The sequence below is a fragment of the Pelecanus crispus genome, chromosome 5, assembly GCF_030463565.1.
Source record: "Pelecanus crispus isolate bPelCri1 chromosome 5, bPelCri1.pri, whole genome shotgun sequence".
NCBI lineage: Eukaryota > Metazoa > Chordata > Aves > Pelecaniformes > Pelecanidae > Pelecanus > Pelecanus crispus.
The window spans coordinates 80,212,285-80,238,164 of record NC_134647.1 but is presented as its reverse complement, the minus strand read 5'-3'; the positions used below and the strand labels follow the sequence as shown (position 1 = coordinate 80,238,164).

Genomic DNA, 25,880 nt, shown 5'->3' with positions numbered 1-25,880 from the left:
CTTCAGATTTATTATTATTTCAGAGGCACTTAATGTCTTACATTTATATAGCGCCATTTCCCCCTCCAAAGCGCTTTACAGTATTTACATACAGGAATGTTTCCCACCACTGTTGAAATGCAGCCACCTGACTATTACCAGTACCATCTTCAAAGCACCAACAGTTTGAGACTGAAAATACTCATCAGTACTTTGTCTTACTAAGATAGTTCAGAATTCCCAATTTACAAACTTCCAACTTGTGCTATTAAAAAGACCTAACAGCTAAAATACAGTATCACAGTGCAATTCTGCAACAGAACTGAGACTTGGATCACTTTCATTAGATTTTTTTTTTTTTTAACAAGCTTTCACTACACCAAGTCTATCTCAAAATACTTTAATGTAAGGCCTTTTAAGAGTATCATTCTAAAACATCATTCTTTTTTATACTTTCTTTATAAGACTCTCTTACAATCAAGTGCAGAAGATTATTTTTCTTTCCTTCCAGTATATTTAGAAACACTAAGTCCTGGCCCTAAGGAGATACCAGCATCCTCAGTTTCAATGAACTTCATGGCATCTAAAGGCAAACCTATTCCTCCTTGGTTATGTAGTTGGATTTTGTTGTTGTTGTTTTAGTTTTTAAAATAAATCTCAGATTACACAAAAATCTGTTATCAACCAATTGAATTGTAAAGTACCTTGGGATGGGCTGCTGAGGTGCTATATAAGTGTGCTGTGTGTGGTTTTGCTTGTCAGGGTTAAAAATACATTGAAGTATCCCAAGTTCACTACTCCACTGCAAATTCTGCCCTAGTCACAAGGATAATAGCAACTTTCTCATTTGAGAGATTTTTTTCTTTCTCTCTCTAAAAGGCTACTAAAATATCCCTTCCAAGAGAAGAAGTTGCATTTGTGCCGAGAACTTTCAGAAAAGAAAAAAGCAGCTATCTGGTATCCCTATTTTCATGGTTAAAAAAAAACAGACTACCACCTCACATACAGCATGCTGCTACCTGCTACATTATGGCTGATGTGAGAATCTGAATGAACAGAAAAAAAATTAGTAAAATGAGATATTTATTTGCCTTCTTGTGGACCAAAGTACAAAAATTTATTATGGTACCTTATTCTCTTGAATACACTACACTTCAGAGAGGCCTTTTTGATTTTCATTGATGCATTATACTATGAAGCTACTGTGGTCACCAGATTCTTATACCAGGGTAGCCGTGTGCATTTGAGTACTATGAAAGAACAGTAGTACTGACAGGTATGGGCAAGAACTATGATAAAAGGAAAAATATTAACAGGTAGCAATTTCAACATGAAAGATGATGACTAATCAAACTGGGTAAAAATTAACAGACAGCAGTGAATCCAAGCACATATCTGTTTTATAAAATGCTGGGTGTGTTTTTAATCTGAACCCTTGATAAAAGATGCACAGAGAACAGATTCATTGCATATTTTATGCATGCCTTCATGTAGTGCATTCTTATATTACACCTTATATGGAACACTAAAAAACTACTAGACCTTCACTGTACAACAGGTATTGTAAATTTTTGTTTTAAAGCTTAAACAGTGATTCAGTTTGATTTATGCCTTCCTATTCCCTGATCACAAAAATCACCCTGCTGCATTATGTTTGTCAAAGTCGTATGGCAACCACAGTAATCATTTGTATAGAAAAAACGGTTACAGTAAACTAAAGAGTTGGTTTCTTCAAAGGGATTTGGCAGCTGGAACAAGAAAACCAACAGGGACTAGAGATGCTTAGACAACAGCGAGAATCACTGCTGAATACTTTGTATCAAAAATCAAGAAACCTCATGACAAATAAGAGAATAAATGTGAAGGATGGAAGCATCATTTTAGGCTTCACAGGCCAGAAGACCAAACAGGAAGCACCATTATCTCTTACTTTCAAACTCAGATCTGAAGGGCTGCTAAAACCATGAGGAGATCTGATTTTTTTGAAGAGGGAGAAGAGGAGGAACTTGGAAAAAGCAACTGCTGTATTACAGGACTGAACACACACAGGACAGACAACAGTCTGCTATTTCACAGATTAACATTTTTGAGTCCACTCTAACCCCTGCTGATTTCAAGAGAAGAATGATTGAGCCCACATTCTTTTCTCTGTCTCTACTTCTGGGAGCCACTCATTTCTTCAGAGCTGAAAACATGCACAAGATTGTTTGATGCAAGGAACACCACTTTCCTTACACCCCTGCCCCTTTTTTGGTCAGTCCTTTCCTCCCTCAACCTCCTCTCAACTCTTCAATACCACAATATTTCTCTGACAGAAAAAGGGCAGCTGGGATGGTGGATGGACAAAGCTCTTAATAAGCTGGGAGAGAATTGCATGGACAGACAAGACAGGTGTTAAAGAGAATCCAAAAGCCAGCAAAGAACAAGCTTAATTTTTTTTAGCAGAAGGAATTAGTTTTGTCCTTTAGGTTCTGTCCATCCTTTATCAGCAAGGGCGTATTGGCTACATCACAAGGCTTGGTCAAGGAAAAGGCTCTTTCACTGAACAGGGCACAGATCTGAAGATGGGAGAATGTCCTGCACCGTGTGAGAACTCAGAAATATGCATAGAACAGAGCAAAAATCCAAGACTGCTTTGCAGGAACAAGAGAGGTAGCAACCCTAATTTTAACAGGGCTTTTCACCGAAGGGAAAGAAGGTCTAAAAAAGTCAAATCAGCTGATTTCAAATGGTTTGCATCCCAGGATGAATCAGGTTACACTGATTTAAGCCCAATTTAATTTAGGCAGGTTTTTAAACCACAAGAATAAGGACATTCTTAGTACATATCAATAATTAAACCAACATATACACAATTAGCAATATCCTACATAATAGTAAACGCTTAACAGCTTGTTTTCTGTTATCCTAGTTAATTTGTTTAAAAAACAAGCTGAGTAGTTTTATGGTACAATGTCTGCCATTCTATACACTTCATGTAATCATCAGTCTCTGTAGCAGTCCAGTTCATGACTTTAAGATCCAAATTCAACTGTGTCTTCAGTTATTTTCTTGAACTCGTAGTTTCCTCTGCCATCCATATGCAAGTAAAACTGAAATAAAAAAAAACATACGTTATCAACCAGCTAAAAATTACCAGGTCTATAAATGCCTAAATAAGTTGTATAGTGAAGTAGTTCTAATGCAAAATCTTAAACTCAGCTAGCCAGAGGGTAAGCTTCTCCCACCTCACGCTTCATTAAATTTGATTGCCTCTGGAAAAAGAGTTAAACTGGTTTTGGTCATATCATCCATCAGTGCGCTAATGGTCACACCTAGACTTCACGCTGCTATCTTGGGGTTTGTGACAATATACTTAAGGTACACATTCATCCCTGTATATTAATTCAGTATTTTTCCCCCACACATACAGTCTGTCCACATAAAAAGTAGTAACAATAGCAACATCTTAGTTTGGAAGAACTCCATGTATTAGAGATGAACTTTTTTTTTTATATGTAGATACATTAGGCACCTTAAAAGCAAAAACTCCATGCTGTTTACTGGATTCTGGTTCAAGGGGGTTTTTGAGGCTAAGACAGATGACTTAAGTATCTAGTGAGCCTTTCATATTTTTGAGGCTATTTGTCCAGATATATTTAAGGATTTTTGGTTACTTTTCCCTTCATAACTAGAAGTGTAAGAATATTTCAAACAGTGCAACTGGATTATGAAAGTAAAACCTTTTTAAACCAAAACAGAATACGACCTATTAGGATGTAAAATGAGAACACCTTGAATTGTAAAGTCAATTTAATAGAAAGTCAAACAACAAAACCCCTACCACCTACAGATATCCTTAGCAAAAACAAAGGCTACATACATCATGATGTTTCCAGAGTGACTTTCTGTGGGAGACAGTGAAGAGAGTGATGCCAACCTACATGACAAAAATACACACAATAAAGCAGTTAATTTTTCTCATGGGTTAGGTGTTAATTATTTTTCAGCATATCAGCTGAAGAGATTAAATTCATAAACACAAACTTCCAGACTCTATACAGTATACATATGTAGCCTTAATACAAGATTTTGCAATTTAAAAGAAAAAAAAAAAATAAAAAGCAGGAGGGATTTATCTTTTTTAATTGATTTCACCATTCTTTTGATCCTAATGATTTGGCAAAACGTAGAATGAACTGGGCAAAGGAAGTGAGGTAGGAAGCAGGTAAAACAACAAACCTGGTGATTGAAAGAAGTCTACTTTAACAGCAATAAAAGCCAAAACGAGAGCGCGCTATTAATGAATTACAAACTTAAAGTGACTAAATTTAAAGGTGAATAATTTTCCTCTGTTTCCTTGCAACTCAGTTAATTATGCATCCCTAACAGTAGCACCAATTAAAGGACAAAATGGTTCTGATGATAAAACAGGGTAACATCTTTTCTTTCTGCAAGGATAGCTTAATAAGGAATTCTGTTTTTCAGTAACATGCATTAGCCACTTCGCAACAGTAACTCTAAAACAAAAGGACAAATGAACATTCAAGTTAACAGAATAACAAGTATATGCAAAACAGACTTAGAAAATTGTCAGGGTAAAATTAGTTCAAGAAATAATGTCCATTATTCTGCAGAGTCCTCACCTAGTGTCAAGTTACTACCACAGAAGGTGCCTTAAAGTTCCCACTTCAACTTTCAAACACACATTTCAATGGATGCACAGCTTTGCTCCATTACCATTCTGAAAATACTGCTACTTGATAATTAGTGTTATTTTAAGCCCATTCTTTCCCAGGCTAGGGGTTGTGAAATTGAATCTTATTGATATTTCACACGCCACCACATAGAATCTGAAAAGGTGAGTATAAGTGGGAAAGGAAAAAGAAAACTATATTTATTATCATCATGTTTTCCTACAGTGCTTGGCTTTCCATATCTCAAAATAGATGGAAACATTAATTTCCAGCCTTTCAGTTCTGTTGCCCTGGCCAAAATATACCTCTCAAACAAAAAAGTATAAAATTTTAGATTATTTGATCTTTACTTGACATTCTAAGAGTTTATCTGGAAAAGTAAGGTTACTTACCAGTTAGTAAAAGTTCTCTGATATACAGAGGCCACATGTACATCTAAATTCTCTTAAGACTACAAAACAATTATTGAATTCTAGTGTGCATAAAGGGTCCTTGCATGCTCTCCTAAGCTTTTTTTTTTTTGTAATCTGCACTAGGCATAAGAAGAGTGTACTTTGTATCATTTTAAGTTTCCCGTTAACATACAGAGATATAATTCTAGAAACAAAGAGCTTACCTTTCGGCAGTGGCTGTAAATGTAGCCTTCTACATCAACGCTAACAGCACTGGTGCATTCATCCAGAATTGCAAACTGAGGCTTATGATAAAATAACCTTGCCATCTGGAATGCAAACCAAAAAGCTACTGTGGATACAGAACTACAACCAATAATGCAGTGTTAGAAGTTAAACTAAGAATTAAGTGTCCAAAAATTTACTGCGGCAAGTGAATTTCTTTCAAGTTGGCACCCACTGAAGCCTGAAAATCCAAGAGCTGTATATTATCTTTCCTTTTTTTCTGAAAAACAATTATTTTAGAACTTCTGTTTATATAATCAATGTGTAAGGTGTGGTAAAAGGTCAACATTTCCTATTAAATTTTGAGTACAATAGGCACTATTTTAGGCTGTTTTCTCAGTATTCAGGTATTACACATTTTGGGGGTTTCTTCTTTAAGTAAAATATTAATATTTAGTAAAACAAATCGCTTACAATTCAGATTACATTTTCAACCTATGTCCTGTATTTGTTAAATATTTATGCTTTTGACACATACTGCCATTCTCTGTTTTTCTCCCCCGCTGAGTACATCCATCCAGTCCTGAACACTATCCCAGCCTCCTTCACGTTCCAAGATCTGACCCAGCTGGACATTATCCAAGTACTCCTTCAGCACCTTTTATTGAAACAGGAATGACAAACAGCGCTTAAGTGAACTTAATAAAGAAATGATTGACAAAGGTTATAAAGGGCTATACTATTATACTGGTGTACTATCAACCTTGATAAATATTAAAAGCAACTAAATGCAACATTTTTAATAGCAATTTCACTATTTTTGAATCTGAAGCATTACTCATCTTAAGCGAGACTCAAGGGTTAATGAACTAATTATCATTACCTGGTCAGAAATCCCTTTCTTTTTCTGATCTTCTGAAGTATCTGGATATATAACTTGATCTCTGAGTGTTCCAAGAGTCATATATGGTCTCTAAGATACAGTTAGAAATAAAAAAGGTCTGTCAAATATCTCTAAACATAGTCAAAGTAGGAAGAAAGAGAACACTACTATCACTTAAAGTACTTTGCCTCACCTGGGGAACATAGAACAACTTTCCTCGTACAGGTTTTGTTAAACGCCCACCAAATAAAGGCCACAACTGCAACAAGAAAAAGGGTTAAACTCGACCAAAAAAGTCCAATTACAACAGTGCTTTGGATTCTCCCCCATTTATTTAAAAAAGTTCCCTTACCTCACCAAGAACACGAAAAAGTGAGCTCTTCCCACACCCATTTGGCCCACAAATGAGAACATTCTCACCGGATCGAACCTAAACATGCAAAGCCAACACATTAAAAGGGTAGTGAGAAAGTACTGTTGAAAGCTTCTACAACAATAAGGTGGCATCCTCACAGGCTTGTACACAGTACTTTTTGACATTACAATAGGTAATTTCCACCAATATTTTTTTTTTCCAACTAGTTTAGCACCAACTGCAGCTAGAAGAAAACACACTTCTAACAATAAAAGCATTTTTGGGGAAAATAGCTTGTTGTCTTACCCCCCCCCCCCCCAAACATGATGATTAATTTTGATCAAATTTAAGCATACCATATAAGCACCTCTCCATTTTTGTTTGCACATTTTTTATAAATCAGCTTATCTCTCAAATTATAATCTTCACTTTAGAAGTTTTATATGAATATAGTTTTCTATGATATGAAAAAACTTACCTCAAAGTTAAGGTCTTGAATCAAAACATCTCCATTAGGTGTCACCAGTGGAACATGATCAAACCTATTTGTATTGCAACATTAACAAAAAAAAAACAAAAACACAAAACCAAGTTGCCTAAAAGCAGCTAATACTACATGGTTACTCAGAGATTTAAGGAATAGGGCAAGACTTCAGCAGTACTTCATTCAGTACACTGTCCCAGTTTCCAACTATTAACAGCTAAGGAAGTTCTTGAACCAAAAGTGGTACCTTAATGTTTAACAAACATCTACAGATTTATTTTTTTTTTAAATCCTTCATGTATTTGTTTTCTGAATCCTTTTAAGCCTTTGGTCTCCAAAACAACTTGTGGATATAAACCTACATTTAAGGATGCACTTCATTTTAAACCTGCTAGTGGAAGTATATGCCATTAGTCCTAGCATACACACTGAAGGACTTCTCTGCTCACCTCCCCATTGCTTTTTTTTTTAAAATAATAAAAATAGCTCTATCATCTCCTTTCCCTCCCCCCCTTCCCCTCTGCTCCACTATCTGCTTTCCACATCGACCAGACTGAGGCTATTTAATCTCTTAACTGGCTTTACTTCATGCCTTTAAGTAGTACTCCTATGTCAATACTATGTTCTCAGAGTGCAAAGAACTATGGAATTGACTGCGACTTGAGTACATCAATGCACTGTCCCAGCATACAGAAATACAAGCACATATTTTGAAACTGCATACAGACTTGCCCCTGATTTTTACAGCTGAATTATGTCATGGAATACAATCTGTAACCAACATACTTCCAAGAAGAAACTTGACAAAGTGTTAAAAAAATGCTCTGGGAAGTCCTATTCCAAAGGATAGCAGGAAACGTTACCAAAAAAGACTATAGCATATTATGTCTTCTGCTAACATGAGATGACAAGGATTGACCTACAGAACAGAAATGCTGAGTGGGAGTGAGGTGGAATTATTTGTAAATAAACTATAGTACAACAGGAATTTCATACTAATAATGTGTATTAAATATACAATTAATAATGTGTATTAAAACCTCTATTAATACTGGTAGAGGAAAAGACTTAAAATACAGACTACTTTAAAAATACTGAAGTTGTGGAAACTGTAAACGTACTTGATAAGGTTATCGGTGTTGATAATTTCTCCAGATCCAGGAATCAAAGGCAAAACTTGCTTTTTATCTGCATCTTAAATTAAGAAAAAAGTATTAGAGACTGGAGCACTATGCAGAGATGCACGTATTTCATATTATGTCACATCTACCTTTTTCTTGCGACACCATAGTACGCTGATATTTGCCACTATTCAAGTCCTTCAGAACCTGCATTAATTCTGTAATTCGAGCTGTGAAACTAAAAAAAAGAAAATAAACGAACTATAAGTAATTAATCTTCAGAAGTTTTAGAAAGCCACAGAAGCTCTAATGAGTACTCTGTTAAACTGTCAAAATGACAAAGTTATTCAACCCAGCACAGAAACAGAATGTTTACATTCTAGAGTTGCACTGAGGTTGGCCAATATTCACAATATTTACAAGAACCTTTTCCTGTAATAGCCAAATATTTGATAACTTTTCCTCTTAAGAAGTAAAAAAAAAATAGTTTGGTAAATTATCATAATGGATTTATAAGTATTTGACAATGTCTTTTCAATCAAACATTCAGACTGCATGCTGCTACTATTCAGGTATAAAATTACTAGTGGACGCAATTAGCACGTCTTCAAATATGTTTTCAGCATAAAATGTTTTTAATTTGTAGATTTTCAGGGTGCTGCAATGAACAAAGCACATAAGCTCATTTTGTTTTAATTCTACAGTCAGTTTCTTAAAAATGAGATAAGAAACAGGAACAACATAACTTTAAGAAAGACTATTTTACACAACCACTACTCAGCTTACCCAGCTAATCTTGTCATTTCACGGCCTGCTAGGACTATTCTGCCCAAAGCTTGAGACATTCTCAGTAACATTCTTCCACTTTGGTAGTAATCCTAGAGCAGAAGAAAGTTTCTTTATGTAGACCAACAAAATTTAAATTCAGGAAATTGTTTTAATTCTGTTCTATTTACCTCCAAAAGTTCTGCATGAGTACTATTCTGATGACGAGGATCAGCCAAGTTCAAAAATGGACGACTAACAACCAGGTAACCAACCACAGTGGCAAGGTCTGCAGTTTAAGAGTAAATATTAAGCTGCACGTTAATTGAAGCAATAAGACAAAAAAGAGAATGCTCATGTAAAAAGCTTAGCACTTTGTTATTTATAGCAGTCCATTAGCACTGGACAAACACTTACATTTGGCAATGATAGTATCAATGAAACCCATAGAGAACCGGAACAGGATGAAATTATGCAAATGCTCCACCTGGTAAGTTACAGAAGAAAAAAGGTCAAACTATATCAGTACCTGTTTCACTATCTTTTATTATTTTACAGAAGTTTGATTCCAAATACAGTTATTTTTCAGTAAGTCACAAATACCTCACCTAACTGTGCCAAGCACTGCACACGTGTCCCTGCCGCAAAGACTTGCACTCTAGATCAAAACAACCTGCATGTCAAACTAAGCAGCGAGAAAATAGTAATTGTGGTGGGTAAAAAGGAGGTAAGTGGCAAGAGAAAGACCATTCTATCAGAAACTTGTGTTCTGCTTATAGCCGACTAATTTATTTTTAAATCCAATGACTGTAGAGCATAAACACCAAGCCACTATAATTCAATTTATATTAACATATGTCAGAAATCACCATGATAAAATTAACAGAAATTTTGTTCGAAGTGTTTTAAAAGATAAAAGAAGTCTTACCAGTTTACGGAAGGTTTTGTGAATAGTCTGTTTTTCTCTCAAGTTTCCGTTATAAAAAGCAATTTCTTCACTAAAAAAAATAAAAGACAACCCACAAAGAATGCAACTTCATTTTGTTAAAGACAGTCTTTGAAAAAGCCAGTCATAAGACACAGAAACACAGTTCTTTCAGTTACCCTATGAAATAAGAGTTTGGACTTTTTCACAACAGTAGAACATAAGCTTACTATACCCAAGCTACAGTTTGTCTTTTGAATTAGGAATATAACGCACATACCAATTATTTTGTAATAATCTGCAGAAAGATGCAAATACTTTGCTCAGAACTGATAGCATCAGACTTTCCAAATACATTTTAACATACAGCTTCCATTTACACCACAGTATTACTTTGTCACTTATATCTTGCCATCCAAGTAAATCTATACCTGTTTGTAATAAGCCGTGAGTTGACGTATCTGTACTCCCCTTCATATTTTTGTTCGACAATAGTCATCTTACCAATTGGTCTCCTTAAACGTGTAAGGAAAAACCCCGAAATAATCAAGTATGCCATCATGCTAGCTGGACCCTGTGAATATCAAAAAAGAATAAAAGCTTACTATCTAGGTGGTCTCAAATTGCAACATCTGTATTCAAAATGCTCAGAAAGCATGAATCCCTTGATTCTCACCTCCCGCGTGTCTACGTTACCAATTCAATGACTCTTGCAATTCCCATCATGCTCCTTTCTTTTGTGCTGTAGATACCGTTTTACTAATTTTACTAATTCTCTGTCCCCAGATGCCCTTCCCATCCCAGCCCTCTACTCAAGTTTTTATCATCACCCAGTGCGATCTCCATGTTCTACTGTCCCAGCTTATTTCATTAATAATTTCCTGGTCCTTTCTCATTTCCTCTCCTCCATTTCTGCCTACTTCCTTTTCTCTGTATTTGCTACATTGTCATAGCAGTCAATATTTCAATCCCATTCCCTTCTTTGATCCATACACCTCCCAACACATTTCCTGCTTCTCTTAAGCAGTCCTGGTAGGGATCTCTTATTCTTCTGGATCCTAAGATGTAATAAACCATGGCTCCCAAACAGCATCTTTAAATATTACTGAAGTGTGGCACAGAATAAAACCAAGGCATAAACTGAATTTGGCATAAACTGCCTGTAATAATTAAGTATTACAGAGAGCAATGCAAAGACATCTGAGACTGGAAAAATTACCGAAGGTTCAGCTAAGCCTTACTGCAGTCTGTCTCTACAAAATCTACTTCATGTGTCCCAGAGCTACTTCTTGTCAAACCCCGAACATTTTTGACAATGTACCATTTTACTAAGCTGAAGAATTATTTCTGTAATGATTCATCTTAAGGGCGGTGGGGAGAAGAATATAATGGTCATACAGCTCGATGAAAGGAACAGCTCCCCTTTACAGAGGCTGCAAAGAAACAGAAAACTTATTTTCTCCCTTAAATGGAAGTCATGCAAGATAAAAGCAGCCAGAAGGGTACTGTACTAAATGGGATTCCCAAGTAACTGCTAGAAGAAAATAAAGAACTTTCTTGTTTCTTAAAATAGTTGATCGAATGCCTGCAAAGTCTGTTTTTTATGTTGCTTGCCTCAAGACAGAAAGCACTATAAGCATACAAAACATTAAGTGTAAACTTAACTATTTTCAGTATATCCCTTCAAATAATGGATGAATCTATAATTAACATCTAAAGTTTTCCTCAGACTCCAAACAGGTACAAGGCTACAACCAAAGAAGGGAAAATTTGCTTACAATGCTAAAAACACCACTCAATTTACCTGAGCTCCTATTGCACTTGTTAGCTTGAAGATATACAAAACTATATCCAAGAAGGGCTGTAAGAGAAGCATAAAAAAACCATTAGAACAACAACATAATATGAATATAAAATGGTCCAGAAACCACCAACCACCCCAAGAGCAGTTCCAGCTCTGCATTAAAAACACAACACTGGTTAACCTATTATACAAGCTAAATGCTAAAAAAAGAGGAATCTCAACCACATGACATCTTCCTGAAAACGTTCACTTAAGAATTGAACATAAAAGCATCATGATCTTCAGATAAAGTACATTCCATATAAAAAAGCACTTCACTATTTTAGGCCTGTAAGAACACTCTGCTCACCAAGCAAAGTTGGACTAGACCCCACGACTACTTCTTAACTGAAGTAATTGTGAGAAATACTGAGCAGAATAATGCCATATAGTTGCCTATGTACTATGATATAAGCAATATTCCAATTTGCAAGCATCCTGTTCTGTACACACTCTCTCAAAGCTAGAGCAGCTGAACTACAGATTTTGTAGCCAGAAGTTTTTGAACAAATCAACTTGTATTTTGCTTTATACTTCCGCTTCTATGAACAACATAGCATCAAAAAATATTTAGTCTAAAAATTTCAACAGTATTCTACTTCATTACCTAAAACCCCTAAATCTACACTAGAAACAGAGGGAAATGCTTATTCGACCACACCTCCCTACCCAAAATAATATTTGTATGTAACTAAAAGCTAGCCATTGGTTTTTTTCTGAAACCTAACTAGCTGAGAAAGCGTACTCATCACTGCTCATCTGCAAAAGAATGTGGCAAGTTCTTTAAAAGAAAATTTAATACAAATTGTAACAATCCACAACAGTGCTTTAGCAGAGGTCATGGAAACCACAGAGTGTGTGAAATGATATCATAAACAATTTTTCTTAGCACCGTACTCCAAACAATACTCATATAAATGCAAGCAACTGTTTTGAGCTCTGACATCACATCCTAAACGCCCACAGCTATTACTCAAAGTTCTCTCTGAAAAGACTTACCTTGCTAAGGTTTGAGTACAGGTCTACTACACTATTACAGAATTTTTCCACATCCTGTGTAAGGAGTTGATCTGGATTAGCTATTCTGTTGTCTAGATTTCCCATTTTGTAGTACGTATAAGCTCTGCAACAAAACAATAGGTAAGTGGCAAAAAAAAAAAGAATTACCTGGGATCTCAAATAACTGGAACCCTCCTGATTCATACAACTGAGATGGAAAGTAGTGCAAACATTAAATGACTGTATGGAGACAACAAAGCTTGTGCTTCTGCCTGATCAGATCCACATTAAATCCTGCAGAACCGTTTAGGCTCCAGGATGTCTTAGTTGAAGCTCAGGCCCATGCTGTTCTATGCACTGTTGCTGCACTTAAAGCTAGAAAGTGCTCACAAACTCTGCATCAGCACACCTGACAACCAAAATTCAGTGCAGGAGGGCATAAGCAGCTATTGAAGTTCATGCATCCAATGCAGTCTGCAGGATTATTAGCCCAACTGAAGTACTTTAGGAGCTGACCCAGCAATGGAAGCAGTACAGTGCATTATTGTTTTTCCTAATTGAGCCAACTTTGCTGTCTTTGTATCTGTGCCATATACGACCTCAATAAGCCACTCATCCTTACCTGCAAGTTAATTGCAACCAAAAGCCTTTTCTAAACAGTACACCTAACCTATTAAGCATCTTGCTACCTTCTTACTATGTACTTAAAATGATTTGGTTTGATTTTAATCAATTTAGTTTTTAAAACTCTTAGACATTAACAAGGTGTTACTTACTTAAGATACTCCTCGTAGAGGTACCTGGTAAGCCTTACTCGGAAGCAAAGTTTCAACTCATTTAGACCATACTTCAAGAAGTTATTCACTAAAGAGATCTAAAATAAGAGACAGTATTTCAATAATTAGCTAACAAGGTTTAATATACTTAGATCAGTTTGCAGCATAGGTTGTGCAAACACAATTTGACAATTGCTACCTTAAGTTGATCAATTCGCTTTTAAATCTGTTGTAAACCAGGTACGTTACCTATCAGGTAGTAACAATTAATTCTATCTGGTGCAGGTCAGAGATGCTGATAAGCTGAAGAAAAGTTAAAGGGTGGAAAAAAACATACCAAATCTCACAAGAAGCTGTAAGAAATATAAAAATTAAAGACTAAGAAGAAATCTTCATCTTCAATGGTGTCAAAAGAATCCCACACCTACAATGTTGAAACATCATCCAATCCATAAGATGTTATTACGCAGTACTACAGATGGCACGTTAAGCTATCAGTCAAAATTGCCATCAACAAAACCAACCTGAAAACCTAAACAGATCTGTCAGAAAAATAGCTGCAATCAATAGGGAAACATGCTGATAAAGTCTCCGATACACTGGAGCCAGAAAATGAAATGTGTCTTAATACAGACCTGCATGTAAAACAACTGATTTCCATGGGGTTTAAGACACTCATTTGAGATCTTTTCCTCAAATTCTTAATTTACATTTAAAATATGTTCTACTAAAAGGCTGGCACGAGAAAAGCACTTACAGCAGGCATAGCGGCGATGAAGTTGAACAAGTATTTCTTGAAATCTTTTCTGTTGCGCCCAATGATAGCACTGTAAGTAACCATCAACTAAGAGTTAGTTACAAGAGAAACAAGAAAGTATAAACCAGCATGTCTTAAGTGGACAAATTCTCAGTGGACCACACAGAGGGAAAAAAAAAAAGTCATCATGGAAACCCACAGTATCAGCTGTAGGATCAAGTATGACAGACTTCCGTAAGTTAAGTGGTAAGTGACAGACAAAGCAATTATCTCCCTTCTGCTCCTGCAGTAATTGCCTGCATTAAGGGCTCAGAAATTCATGGTCACAGAATACCAGTTCCTTCCCTTCTTTGCTTTCATAGATTCTCACGAGAGAAACAAAGCAGCCCTTCCATTCTACAAAGCACTGAAAGGCTCTCCTGAAATACAATCTCATTTTGAATTACACTTCAAGACAAATTCTTACTTGCTTCAATCAGCAACAAGACCAAAAAGAATAATGAGTGGTCTAGAAAACACTTTCTAAAACATTAAGACTGAAAGCATTGTGCTTATCAATCTAAAGAGCAAACAGCTCAGTAGGAAGAAGCAACAGTCCTAAAATCCAAACGACATGTCTGAGTCTGTGCCGTAGAACCACTATGCCACCATGCTGAAGTGCCCTCTTAGATGTTCAGATCAACGTAAGATTTAGTCTTCAGTGTACAAAATGTGACCAAAAGAACTGAAAATAATTTAATAAGTAATTTTTTGTTAAAAAAAATAAAATTGTGTCCAACAGCAGAAAAACAGCTGATTAAAAATTAATTTATTTTCTTTCAAAAAATATAGGGATCCCCCTCCCCAAAAAATTGCAACTATACCAGTTTTCCAACTGGTTCATATAAATAAGCAAGCTATAAAATGTCTGAATATGTGTTCTGACAGATTACTTTCCCTGTTAAGCACAAGAAATAATGTTTTAAAAAAAAAAGTTTATAGATACCTTTCAATGACTGTTCCATTTTGAATCATCCAAATATCACAATATGTGCGGACTACCAGCATCACAGCAATAAGCAGCAAATAACCTGTCTAGTACAAAAATAGAAGTGTAACAGTTAAACAATAGATAAAATTCACCACTTTTTTCTAGTAAGTGGTCCAACTGTATCTAGCGGAAAAGTATTACCCTGCTGCCCCCAGCTAATGCAATATTTGCTTACTGTGCAGGAAACACATTAGCATACAGTATTTTTAATAGAATACTGATTACGTTTTTATGGAGAAAGTTTGTCTTTTAAAAAGGTGTATTTGGTCGATACATATACTGGACGCATCTTATAGGATGGAGGACTGCGGGGATGAAGAAGTTACTGCTGTTCTGAGACGCTTTTCTGCCATAAGCATAGGGTCATATAGGTTGCAAGGGACCTCTGAAGGGCACCTACTCCAACTCCCCACTCAAAACAGGGCCACTAGAACCAGTCACCGGTCAGCCCCTGTACCACTGATCAAACACCTTTAAGCCCAACAGTCCAGCCAGTCTTCCATCCACCTCACTGCCCACTCATCCAGCCCATTCAGTTTGGCTATAAGGGCACTAGGGGAGGCCTTAATCTCAAGGCCTCGCTAAAATCAAAGTATTCAACATGCTCTGTTCTTCCCGTACCCACACAGCCAGTCATCTCATCACTGAAAGCAATCAGGTTAAGTAAGGCACGATCTGCCATTCATAAATCCACGCTGGCTGTTTGTAGTCACCTTTTTGTCCTTCACGTGGCCAGAGTTAGCTTCCAGGAGGATTTGCTCACAGCCTTACCAGGCATCTGGTGGCGCTGAGCAGCCTGTAGCTTCCAGTATATTCGCTTTTGAAGACAGGAGTGATGTTTGGGTTTTGGGGGGATTATCAGTACCCTGTTCTGATGGCCATGACCTTTTGAAGTTGATGGACGCCAGCTCTGTCAGCTCTCTCAGAGGCATTCCCACCCATGCTTCTACCTTCCGTGTACTTCTTTTTTGTAAATGAGCTGTCAAAGGTCCTTGTTCATCCAGGCTAGCTGGCTGCCATGCTTGCTCTACATTCTGTACACTGGAATTCATTGCTCTTGTGCCTGATGTATGTTGAAGTTCTAATATACTACTTAAGTATAGTTCTGAGCTTAACTAATGCTCTTTTTAAAAAACTTAAGTGTTCTGGAAAGCATGAGAAAGATGCTGAGGCAAACAATTTTAACTTGCTAAATTCTAGTCTGCATAGCTTTCCTGAAATGATGCTAACAGACTTTTTGAAAAATTCAATTTCTGACAAGGGTTGGCCTATATATAAGTTACAAAAGCAAAATAATGGAGGAACAGCAGGCTATTTAAAGATAGGAAGTATTTGCACAGAGAAGTGTTGTCTTGGGTTTGCATGGCAAGGTTTTTGTAGCTGCGGGGGGGTTCAGGGGTGGCTCCTGTGAGAAGCTGCTAGAAGCTTCCCCTATGGCCAACAGAGCCAATGCCAGCCAGCTGCAAGACAGACCCGCCACTGGCCAAGGCCAAGCGCAACAGCGACAGTCTCTGTGATAACATATTTAAGAAGGGGGGGGGGGGGGGGCGGGGCGGGGGAAGCCAGAACACAAAAACTGCAGCTGGAGTGAGAATATGTGAGCGGAACACCTCTGCAGACCCCAAGGTCAGTGCAGAAGGAGGGCAGGAGGTGCTCCAGGTGCCGGAGCAGAGATTCCCCTGCACCCCTGGTGCAGCCCATGGGGAGGCAGCTGTGCCCCTGCACCCATGGAGGCCCACGGGGGAGCAGAGACCCACCTGCACCCGGGGAGGAGCCCACGCCGGAGCAGGGGGATGTGCCCAAAGCAGGCTGTGACCCCGTGGGAAGCCCGCGCTGGAGCCGGCTCCTGGCAGGAGCTGTGGCCCCATGGAGAGAGGAGCCCAGGCTGGAGCAGGGTTGCTGGCAGGGCTGGGGACCCCGCGGGGGACCCACGCTGGAGCAGGCTGCTCCTGAAGGGCTGCACCCCGTGGGAGGGACCCACGCTGGAGCAATTCGCGAAGAGCTGCAGCCCGGGGGAAGGACCCACGTTGGAGAAGTTCATGGAGGGCTGTCTGCTGTGGGAGAGACCCCACGCTGGGGCAGGGGAGGAGTGTGAGGAGTCCTCCCCTGAGGAGGAAGGAGCAGCAGAGACAACGTGTGATGAACTGACCCCAACCCCCATTCCCTGTCCCCCTGCGCTGCATGGGGGGAGGAGGGAGAGAAAATTGGGAATGAAGTTGAGCCCAGGAAGAAGGGGGGGTGGGGGTAAGGTGTTTTAATATGTGGGTTTTTTTCTCGTTACCCTACACATATTCTCACTCCTCTCTCCTACTCAGTTTTGAATGGTAATAAATTAAGCTGATTTTCCCCAAGTTGAGTCTGTTTTGCCCATGACGGTAACTGCTGAGTGATCTCCCTGTCCTTATCTCGACCCATGAGCTTTTTGGTACATTTTCTCTCCCCTGTCTGGTTGAGAAGGGGAGCGATAGAGCGGCTTTGGTGGGCACCTGGCATCCAGCCAGGATCAAACCACCACCATCAAATCAAACAAAACCTGGATGCCCTTTTAAAAGTTATGCTACAGATAGTAGTTATTAGCTGACAGTAAATGGCTTATCTCGTAACCAAAACCAGAATGCAAATTTTTAGTGATCTAACAACTGAACACACATGTAGATTTTTATATTAATATGTTGCTAAATGTATAGTACTATTTAGTCTTATTCAAGTAAGGTATATGCTTTTGTTTAAACTCTGGTGCAATTACAAAAGAACTCCAAAAATGCTCATTTTTATTTGTTACCACAGGCAATACTTACCTCTTTACAAAATGTTCTAGGGACCATTATTTTCAAGATTCGACATATTCTTGCAATAAACACTCTGTCCACCATCGCTCGCTCCTTCTTGCCCTCTTTCTGCTTCACATAGAACAAGCAAAACAAGACAAGTGAGATTTTTTGGTCATGTATTATTTAAATGTTGATGTGATATTTGCCCTATCCAAGTTATTTACGGCTACCTTCCTTCTGCAGCGTTTGCAATATTTCCCTCCAATTTAAGACTTGCTCACACAAGTTAAATGAAATGTAAGAATCGGGTCTGTATGCCCTCACAGCTAACAGAAATCCTAAGTAAGAGAACTAAGCTATCAAAACAAATTGCAATAGGAAGTAGCTGCCATGATACAAAATAATATTTATTTTCAAATGTATGTTAAAAGTCATACACAAACAATGCAGACCACAGCATTAAAACATCCAATTACAAGTTATAATGCAATCTGCCATTTCTTAACATTGCTTGTCTCTAGAAGACACCATCAGCCAGTATTTTTAAAGATGCCTTCCATCATTTGTCTAGACCATCAATGGTTTAAACTCCTTGACTGTACAGCCCAAACTTGCTTCAAGTGAAACCAGAATTTGTTATTCCTTTACTTCTAAAAAACCAGCGCAACACACTCCTAGTGAGCTAAATCTACCAGACTTAAAACCCCTGCTATACCCAAACACCTTTTGTTTGGGTCAGTTGCATTTGTTTACTCCATATAACCCTATCTTCTGTCTTGACTAACCTGAATAATTTTTAACAAGCTAATGGTCCAGGTATCTTTTCTTTCTTTCCTTTGTTTTCTTTCTTTCCTTTCACAGTTGTGACATAAGGATTCAGTCCTGAAAACAGACTGAAAGGGCATACATGTGTACTTAAAATAAGTCCTGTCTAATCAACCTAATCTTGCTATCTTTGCTACCCAAGACTCATGTGAAGCATAAGCTATCAATGCCTATAGTAATACTACAACATACGCAAGACAGAAAACCTGAAAGAAAAAACTAGGGAAACAGGGAAAACAAAGAAAGTAGCCTGTGATTCACCATGAATCAACTCAGACAATCCTATCAAGCACTTTATTTTTTTATTGCCAAGGATGATTAAACCACAAAAACTTGCACAAAGAGCCCAACTTAATCTCTTCACTTACTGTTTACATATGCAACATGATGGGCAACAAGTGCAAGCTCTGAGCTCCAGCAAACACAAATTTACTCTGAATAAGCCTACACCTGTTTTTCATGGGATGAAGTCAACTATAGTCCTGCCCTTTTCAAAAAACTATGTGAACACAAGCTACAGATAAGAATTCTAGCCAGATAGTATGCTACATGGTAAGATGATAAAAATATTTAAATTAAAAATTATTTACACAAACATTCAAGCAACCCCAACAACTAAAGACTACTGTCCAGGCCTAATGAAGTAACCCTACACATTACTGCTTTTCTGTAATAGAAATGACAAACACAATGTCTGACATGCAAAATTTCGAGGAGTACCTGACTAAACATATCTGATGTCTGAGCTGAACCTATCCAGTGCAAGCCTTTTCTTAAGTTTTCAGCAAAGACAGAAGTACATGGAATAGTTATCTATTCATAACATCTTATGGCCCAATATGTCTAATCATGGGCTCTGCCCTTTGGGGTAGCTGTTTTATTTTATTTGAACATGAAACAAAAAAAATTGTCTTAAAGGGATATAATATATCCTTTTCAAATAAATGAATTAAACAGACACACAGAAGACCAGGGAAATGCCAAACCTCCTACCAGAAGTTTGAAGTACTTTTTAGAAATACATCTTGTTCCATACTTTTTTTTCTTTCAAATAAAAAGCAAATACAAGTCATACCAAATCTACAGGCAGCTGTTTGTTGCTATGCATACAGCCAAACTTACAACACTAGTCCTTAAACATTCACAAGGCACAAAGATGAAAAAGCACATGGTACACATCAAGCACGTATCATTATGCAGTCAAACTTCAGCCATACGTGATTAACCTGACTCTTTCATTTGTTTCACCAGTACAAGTCTGAAAGTATCATTCAAACCACATTCGCACCACAGCCATCATTCCGTCCAAAATAAAACTACAATTACATGACTTAAAGTTAAAAAAACCCTCAGTATTATTACAAGTGTGTTACATGAAGAAAGAATTACCTCATTGTTCTGCAATGCTTGTTTTCCACTTCTTTTACTGTGGAGAAAAAAATAAAAGTATTTTACTTGTTATTAACACGTTTCTTTGTCTTGATCTCTACACAGAAGAAACAAAAAGCAAAGCTTGGGATTATACCCCTATCTATTTATTTCAAAGCAGTACAGTGTCTTCACAAGAGGGCTACCTTTTATGTCAAACTTATGTTTTTATACTATTTCAATGAAACCTTACTCCTTCCAGCATTCAGTTTCATGTAGGGAAACTGCCAGCCTTCTTCATCTCCGAGTTTTGCTTTACCTTGGCTTCTGTACCATCAACTCCTACTGTTTTTATGTTTCTAACATGTACTTTGCAAGCATGGCCACCTGGTTCCACTGACCACAAACGAAAACTACAGGAACGCAGATTCAGCAATCCAAACAACCCAACTTTGATGTTTCGCACTATCTACATAAGCCAAACAGATTTGTTTTGCATTATATTTGACTTTCAAATAACACATTTTACTATATATAAAGATTATTTGTTCCTAAACATGCGCTGCAGGGGAAAAAAAAAAGCCAGGTCCTGTGAAACCAAGTTCCTGCAAAGGTGTGCATTAGAATGGAAGCCACTTTTTATTCTGTCCTTTTTTCTTCCCCTGCATTTTACAGAACGGTTAGAGGAAAAGTATTTATCAACTAGTGCTAAACAACCACTCAAAAGTACAATGCTCTCTTCTTCCTCTCCTTTTAAGAAAGGCAAGCTGACATATAAGACAGTTATAGTTTGTCTGTCTTCCTTTCTGAACATTTAAGTGTCAGAAAACCACATGAAGCTGTTGGGAGAGCTTATGCGTTTATCTAGTTTAAAAGCGACAGCTAACCATGTTAAAACTGTAACCTACCATTTCTCAACCATCATACTAAAATATTGAGAGCAGGCTGCCTTAAAACTACAACATTCATACATTTTCAAGACAGCACCTAAGAAATTACAGGGAAGCAGAAACTATGAAAGGCACTGCTCCTGCCGCCTACAACATCAAAATAACTGCAGGCTGCCACACAACCAGTTATCCCACAACTTTATCAACAGCATCATTTCACACTTGTGCTTTAAAGCTCCGCAAAGAAAATATCTAGGATGAAAACATGCCTATTTTAATTTATGATGATTAGAAAGATCTATGACTGTCACTGACCAATGAAGAGAAATAACTTAATTATTATGGAAGAAGAGGCAAGGTAGCAGAAGAATATGAGAAAAGACAGGAAGGAGGAGACCATGCAAGTGAGAAGGGAGAGATGCCAGTTTAACAAGAACTTAATTAAAGGTAATGGTGAGATGGAAGCCTGAGAGGAGAAGATAAAAATCTTGTAAGACTACTTGTGAGAAAGACAGAACAAAGAACATGAAGGGCGGCAGAGGGCAGATTGGGTGAGAAATAATAAGAGCTCAGAAGAAATGTAACACTTAATCAGGCCATGATGGAAGTATGTCTGCGGAAAGAGTAACAGTGTGCAGAGCCTAAGAAACGATCTAGTTAGAGACTACGTCCTGGTGATGTAGGAGCAATGTACTGGTGGTACAAGCAACTTCTCAATACATCTTGTAATTTTTCAAAGTACAAAAGATTGACAAAAAGATTTACCAAGCATCCTTGAGTACGGATCAGACCAATCACATCTGGTTTGGGACTAGGAGAAAAGTAGTATTCTTAGGTGTGAATAAGTCGTAATCAAACTATGTGGGTATTTCCCTAGATGATTCATGACTTGCAGTAATGCAAAATGAAAGTATGCTGCTCTTCTAGATATGCTACAATTCCTAGCTTTGTTGCTTTAAGGCCTGCCAGTGTTTGAAGTCACAACACTCATAATACACAACTATTTCAGCTTTAAAAGGATCAGAAGTGAATACATTAAATTAGTAATATATTAAGAAGATGAGGCCCAGAATTATTCTGGCAGTTGAAGACCTTTGATGTATTTATTCATACAGTTTTTCCTACAGTAGCTGTTGAGAGAAATTCAGTAGCTGAAACTACTGAACTGAGCTGAAACAGATCGTCCATTAACGAGAAAGGTCTGTTCAGAAACAGTGATCTTATATTTAATTGTGAACTCACATTTAATTAGAACTTTTATTTATAAAGTTTAAGACAAAAATTAAGTATTTGTAAATTCAAAACCTAATAGAAAGAGTCTTAACAGTGTTTTCTTCTCTTTTTCTAAAAAAATTAATGCAAGCTCAAAACAAGACTAACACTTCAATAAGAAAGGAAACAATCTTATATATGAAGTATGGATTATCTAGAGGCAGAAAAATAAATGTGGCTACATAGCTCCAAAAATATTGTTCTTGTTATTAAAAAAAATTAATCCATTGTTATTTAACAAGACCATTTTACTTGCAAAAAAAGACTGTGCCATAGTTCTGCCTAGAATAAAACTTCTACAGCCTGATTACTGCATAACTTTTCCTTTTCAAGAGTCTCATTTTTTCAGTCCAATACCTACTGGCCCTACTCAACTCCATTATACTATTGTAGAACATTTTTTGAGAGAATTGTGGTTGCATTCTCATTGAATTTAAAGATTAAATAACACCCTCAATTAGTCAGCAAGAATACAACGAGACTATCTGGTTACAGCAGACAGCGCTAACATTTGGAATAGATTCAAGCCCTCCATTATTCCAGACCTCTCATTTACTTAATGCCAGAGCATCACAAGCCTTATTGGTGAAGGAAGGTAAGTGCTACTTGCTATCCAAATTCTCTACTGCAAATACCTCCTCTGGTACAGGGGCCATCATTGAGCAGCACAGTGTAAAGACTTGGAACAGAAACACAAGGCTGCCTTCTGCTGCAATGTTAACTTTAGCAATTACCCTATCCACACACATCGCTCTCCAGTTTGAGTTAACTCGTGCTTTTTATTATCACAGGAGTGCCTTGAGACTCAAGCGCCACTGATGCTTGACCTGGTGATGCGGTAAGGTAAGAGCTGTGATACAGCTCAGGTTCGTACAATTCATCACATGCTTATTCAATCAATATTACAATTCAGGCAGCTACTATCAAACTGCAGAAGATCTTTAGCGTAGTTACTCTCACTTCATCACAAGGTACTCGCAATGAAACCTTTCCCTGAGTGTATGTATTGAGGCTGAAGCTGGACTGGCTGGGACAATGAAAGATCCCAAAGTAAAAACAACTTCCAGACAGTCTGAATGGGAGTAGCACTGGATTCAGCAGCGATGTGAAAAGTGTCCGATGGGGAACACATTTCTGTTCCTCTCAACTTCGAAGTCAGGACTGTGCAGTGACCGTTCACCATTCATTTCTCCCCTTTTCCTTCTATATCAGAAAGTCCTGAGATTTTTCTCCTGCCCTTCCCAGGATTTGGATTACTTTTTTACTTCCAGCCATCAGTTCCCTTGACGCATTAGATCTTATCAAAAAGAATTCAATAGTTATATTACAAACACTAAGAGAACACAGGAACTTGCTTTAGGTGACCAAAAAAAACCAAGGTACGGTGACAAAGTAAGACTACAAGAAGAAAAATTCAAAAGACAACTTTATGGCAAGAAAAAAAGTATGGCATATACCATAAAACAGTCTCATCCAGGAAAGTAAATGATTACATTTTTGAATGCCTAACTTTGCAGCTTAAAAATGTGATTTTTAAACTGAATCATGACAGTTTACATCTGGAGAGAATATTTTGAAAGCAGGAGTCAAGCACAAATTAATACGGTAACATTTACTCGAAACTACACAAAAACTTGTATATTGAACTGCTCTAATTTCTTTCCCTGAAATAATAAAACCTGTAGAAATCTAAAAGCTAGCTTCCTTCCAAGCTCTTACTGTACCAATAGAACAGAGGATTGTGTAGCAGAATTACTTAACTTACTATAACTCATCTCCAACGTCTGCTTGTTTTTCAGGTTTTCCACATGGAAGATGCTTGACCGAAACTAAGTTTACTGCCAGGGAGTTATGAAAAAAGACCTGCCAATACAGTAATGAAATAACCGACTTCATTTAAGTAGCAAGTAGATAACGGGCAGACTTTTGAGCTTCCTTCACACCCTCACAGACAAGGAGGGATGGTGATGGCGAGGTTTTTGACAAGGGCTACCCAGACAATATATAGGAAAAAAAGATAAGAAAAATTATGGTACTAAAATATTGCTAACACTGAGCCAGATCTATTGATTTGGATAGGAATAGTTTTGGATAAGGATAGGAACACAGAATATTCCAAGATGAAACTGCACTTAAAAAGTGTTTCTGCATAGTTTCTTTACAATTTTCTATGGAAGCATTAAAAATCTTAATTATATACATATCTCTGCCTGTATTCAACAGGTACTACTATTACACTAGTCAAGTCTTTCTCCAAAGTTCCAGTGTCAGGCTTAAATTTTAAAGCAATCAGTAAATTGAATTTAACTTTCAAAGGCAGAACTTCATCCACAGACCACCATGGTTGATGCAGCAACCCCCCTGCAGCAACAAAGATCACAAAGCCAAGAACAAATCATGTAGAATGAGATACAAAGTACTTTTGATTCAGATGATCTGTCTATGGAATAAACTTCCAGAATACCTAGACTAAGTAATTCTGTAAATACCTTCCTCTGTACTGGGGATGGGGAGAGAAGAAACTTCTATAAAGACTTATTCGTATTAAAATAATAATAATTAAAAAACCCCAACTTTGATCTGCTTCATGTGACCATCTATTGTAACAAAATATAAAGATCAGCATGAGCTTATTCTACATCAATTTTCATGGTGTTTCCTCTGACTGCTACCTTCATGCTAAACAAAGCATTCTTTCAAAATGATCCTCTGTGCTCATGGTGTTTAAAGTCAGACCCAAATCAAACTAACACTTCAGTGACTACAACAGGTGTACATGAAAAGCCACTTTTAACTACAGCAATGTCTTAAGATGCCCCTTATCAAGGTTACCATTTATGATAGGGAGCACTATGATCAGTTTTGGATCCCCAGTACAAAAAAAAAAAATTATAAACTTGAGCAGGTACAGCAGAGGGTGGAGCACTAGCCCTCTAGGGAGAAGCTGAGGGAAAAGGGCTTGATCATCCTGGAGAAAAGGCGGCACTGAAAGAACCTAATAGTAGCTTTCCATCACCTAAGAGGCCACTGAGGAGACAGAGATGGACTCTTTACATGGTCACACAGCAGGAGAAAGAGAGACAACAGACATGAACTGAACTGGGGAGGTTCTAACTGGATATAAGGGAGAAAGGGAAAAGAAAAAAAAAAAAAAGTCACTATTACGATTAACAGAGCATTGTAACAAGTTGTCCAAAGACTGTGGAATCTGTCATTGGATGTTTTCAAGATCTCACTGCACACAGCCCTCAACAACCGGATCTGAATTCAATGTGCATCCTGCTTTGAGCAGACACTTGGATTAAGTGACCTCTTGAGGTGCCTTCTATCCTAAATCATTCATTCTATGATTTTACTTTTTTCTTTTTTTTAAAAAAACACATGAACAGGCTAGAGATATAATGGCACATGTATCACTTGAAGAAGTTTCATGAAAAGCAGCATCTCAGCTGTAGCCTGCTACCCACTATTTAACTGCACAGAGCTTTTAGAGCAAACATGCATGCAACAAGTGAAGAAAGGTATCAGCAGTACTGGGATGACA

The 25,880-nt window shown here is 37.5% G+C and overlaps 1 protein-coding gene across 2 annotated transcripts in view; it reads right to left on the bottom strand.

Annotated features, from left to right (window-relative positions):
- Positions 1–2,230: 2,230 nt before the first annotated feature.
- Positions 2,231–25,880, bottom strand: part of ABCD3 (ATP binding cassette subfamily D member 3) — a 32,299-nt gene continuing 8,649 nt past the window's right edge. The window contains exons 2-23 of one of the 2 annotated variants that reach the window (XM_075710226.1): positions 20,196–20,232; positions 18,009–18,107; positions 15,166–15,254; positions 14,181–14,250; positions 13,424–13,521; positions 12,648–12,771; positions 11,610–11,666; positions 10,237–10,379; positions 9,809–9,878; positions 9,298–9,367; positions 9,072–9,169; positions 8,902–8,993; positions 8,259–8,353; positions 8,116–8,182; positions 6,989–7,052; positions 6,508–6,585; positions 6,349–6,414; positions 6,156–6,245; positions 5,811–5,930; positions 5,272–5,376; positions 3,842–3,898; positions 2,231–3,071 (exon numbers count right to left, since the gene is read on the bottom strand). In XM_075710226.1, coding sequence (XP_075566341.1) covers positions 2,994–3,071; positions 3,842–3,898; positions 5,272–5,376; positions 5,811–5,930; positions 6,156–6,245; positions 6,349–6,414; positions 6,508–6,585; positions 6,989–7,052; positions 8,116–8,182; positions 8,259–8,353; positions 8,902–8,993; positions 9,072–9,169; positions 9,298–9,367; positions 9,809–9,878; positions 10,237–10,379; positions 11,610–11,666; positions 12,648–12,771; positions 13,424–13,521; positions 14,181–14,250; positions 15,166–15,254; positions 18,009–18,107; positions 20,196–20,232 — 1,867 coding nt within the window. In that variant the 3' untranslated portion in view covers positions 2,231–2,993. Of the gene's footprint in view, positions 3,072–3,841; positions 3,899–5,271; positions 5,377–5,810; positions 5,931–6,155; positions 6,246–6,348; positions 6,415–6,507; positions 6,586–6,988; positions 7,053–8,115; positions 8,189–8,258; positions 8,354–8,901; positions 8,994–9,071; positions 9,170–9,297; positions 9,368–9,808; positions 9,879–10,236; positions 10,380–11,609; positions 11,667–12,647; positions 12,772–13,423; positions 13,522–14,180; positions 14,251–15,165; positions 15,255–18,008; positions 18,108–20,195; positions 20,233–25,880 lie in introns of both variants that reach the window. The other variant, XM_075710225.1, reaches the window with a different exon arrangement.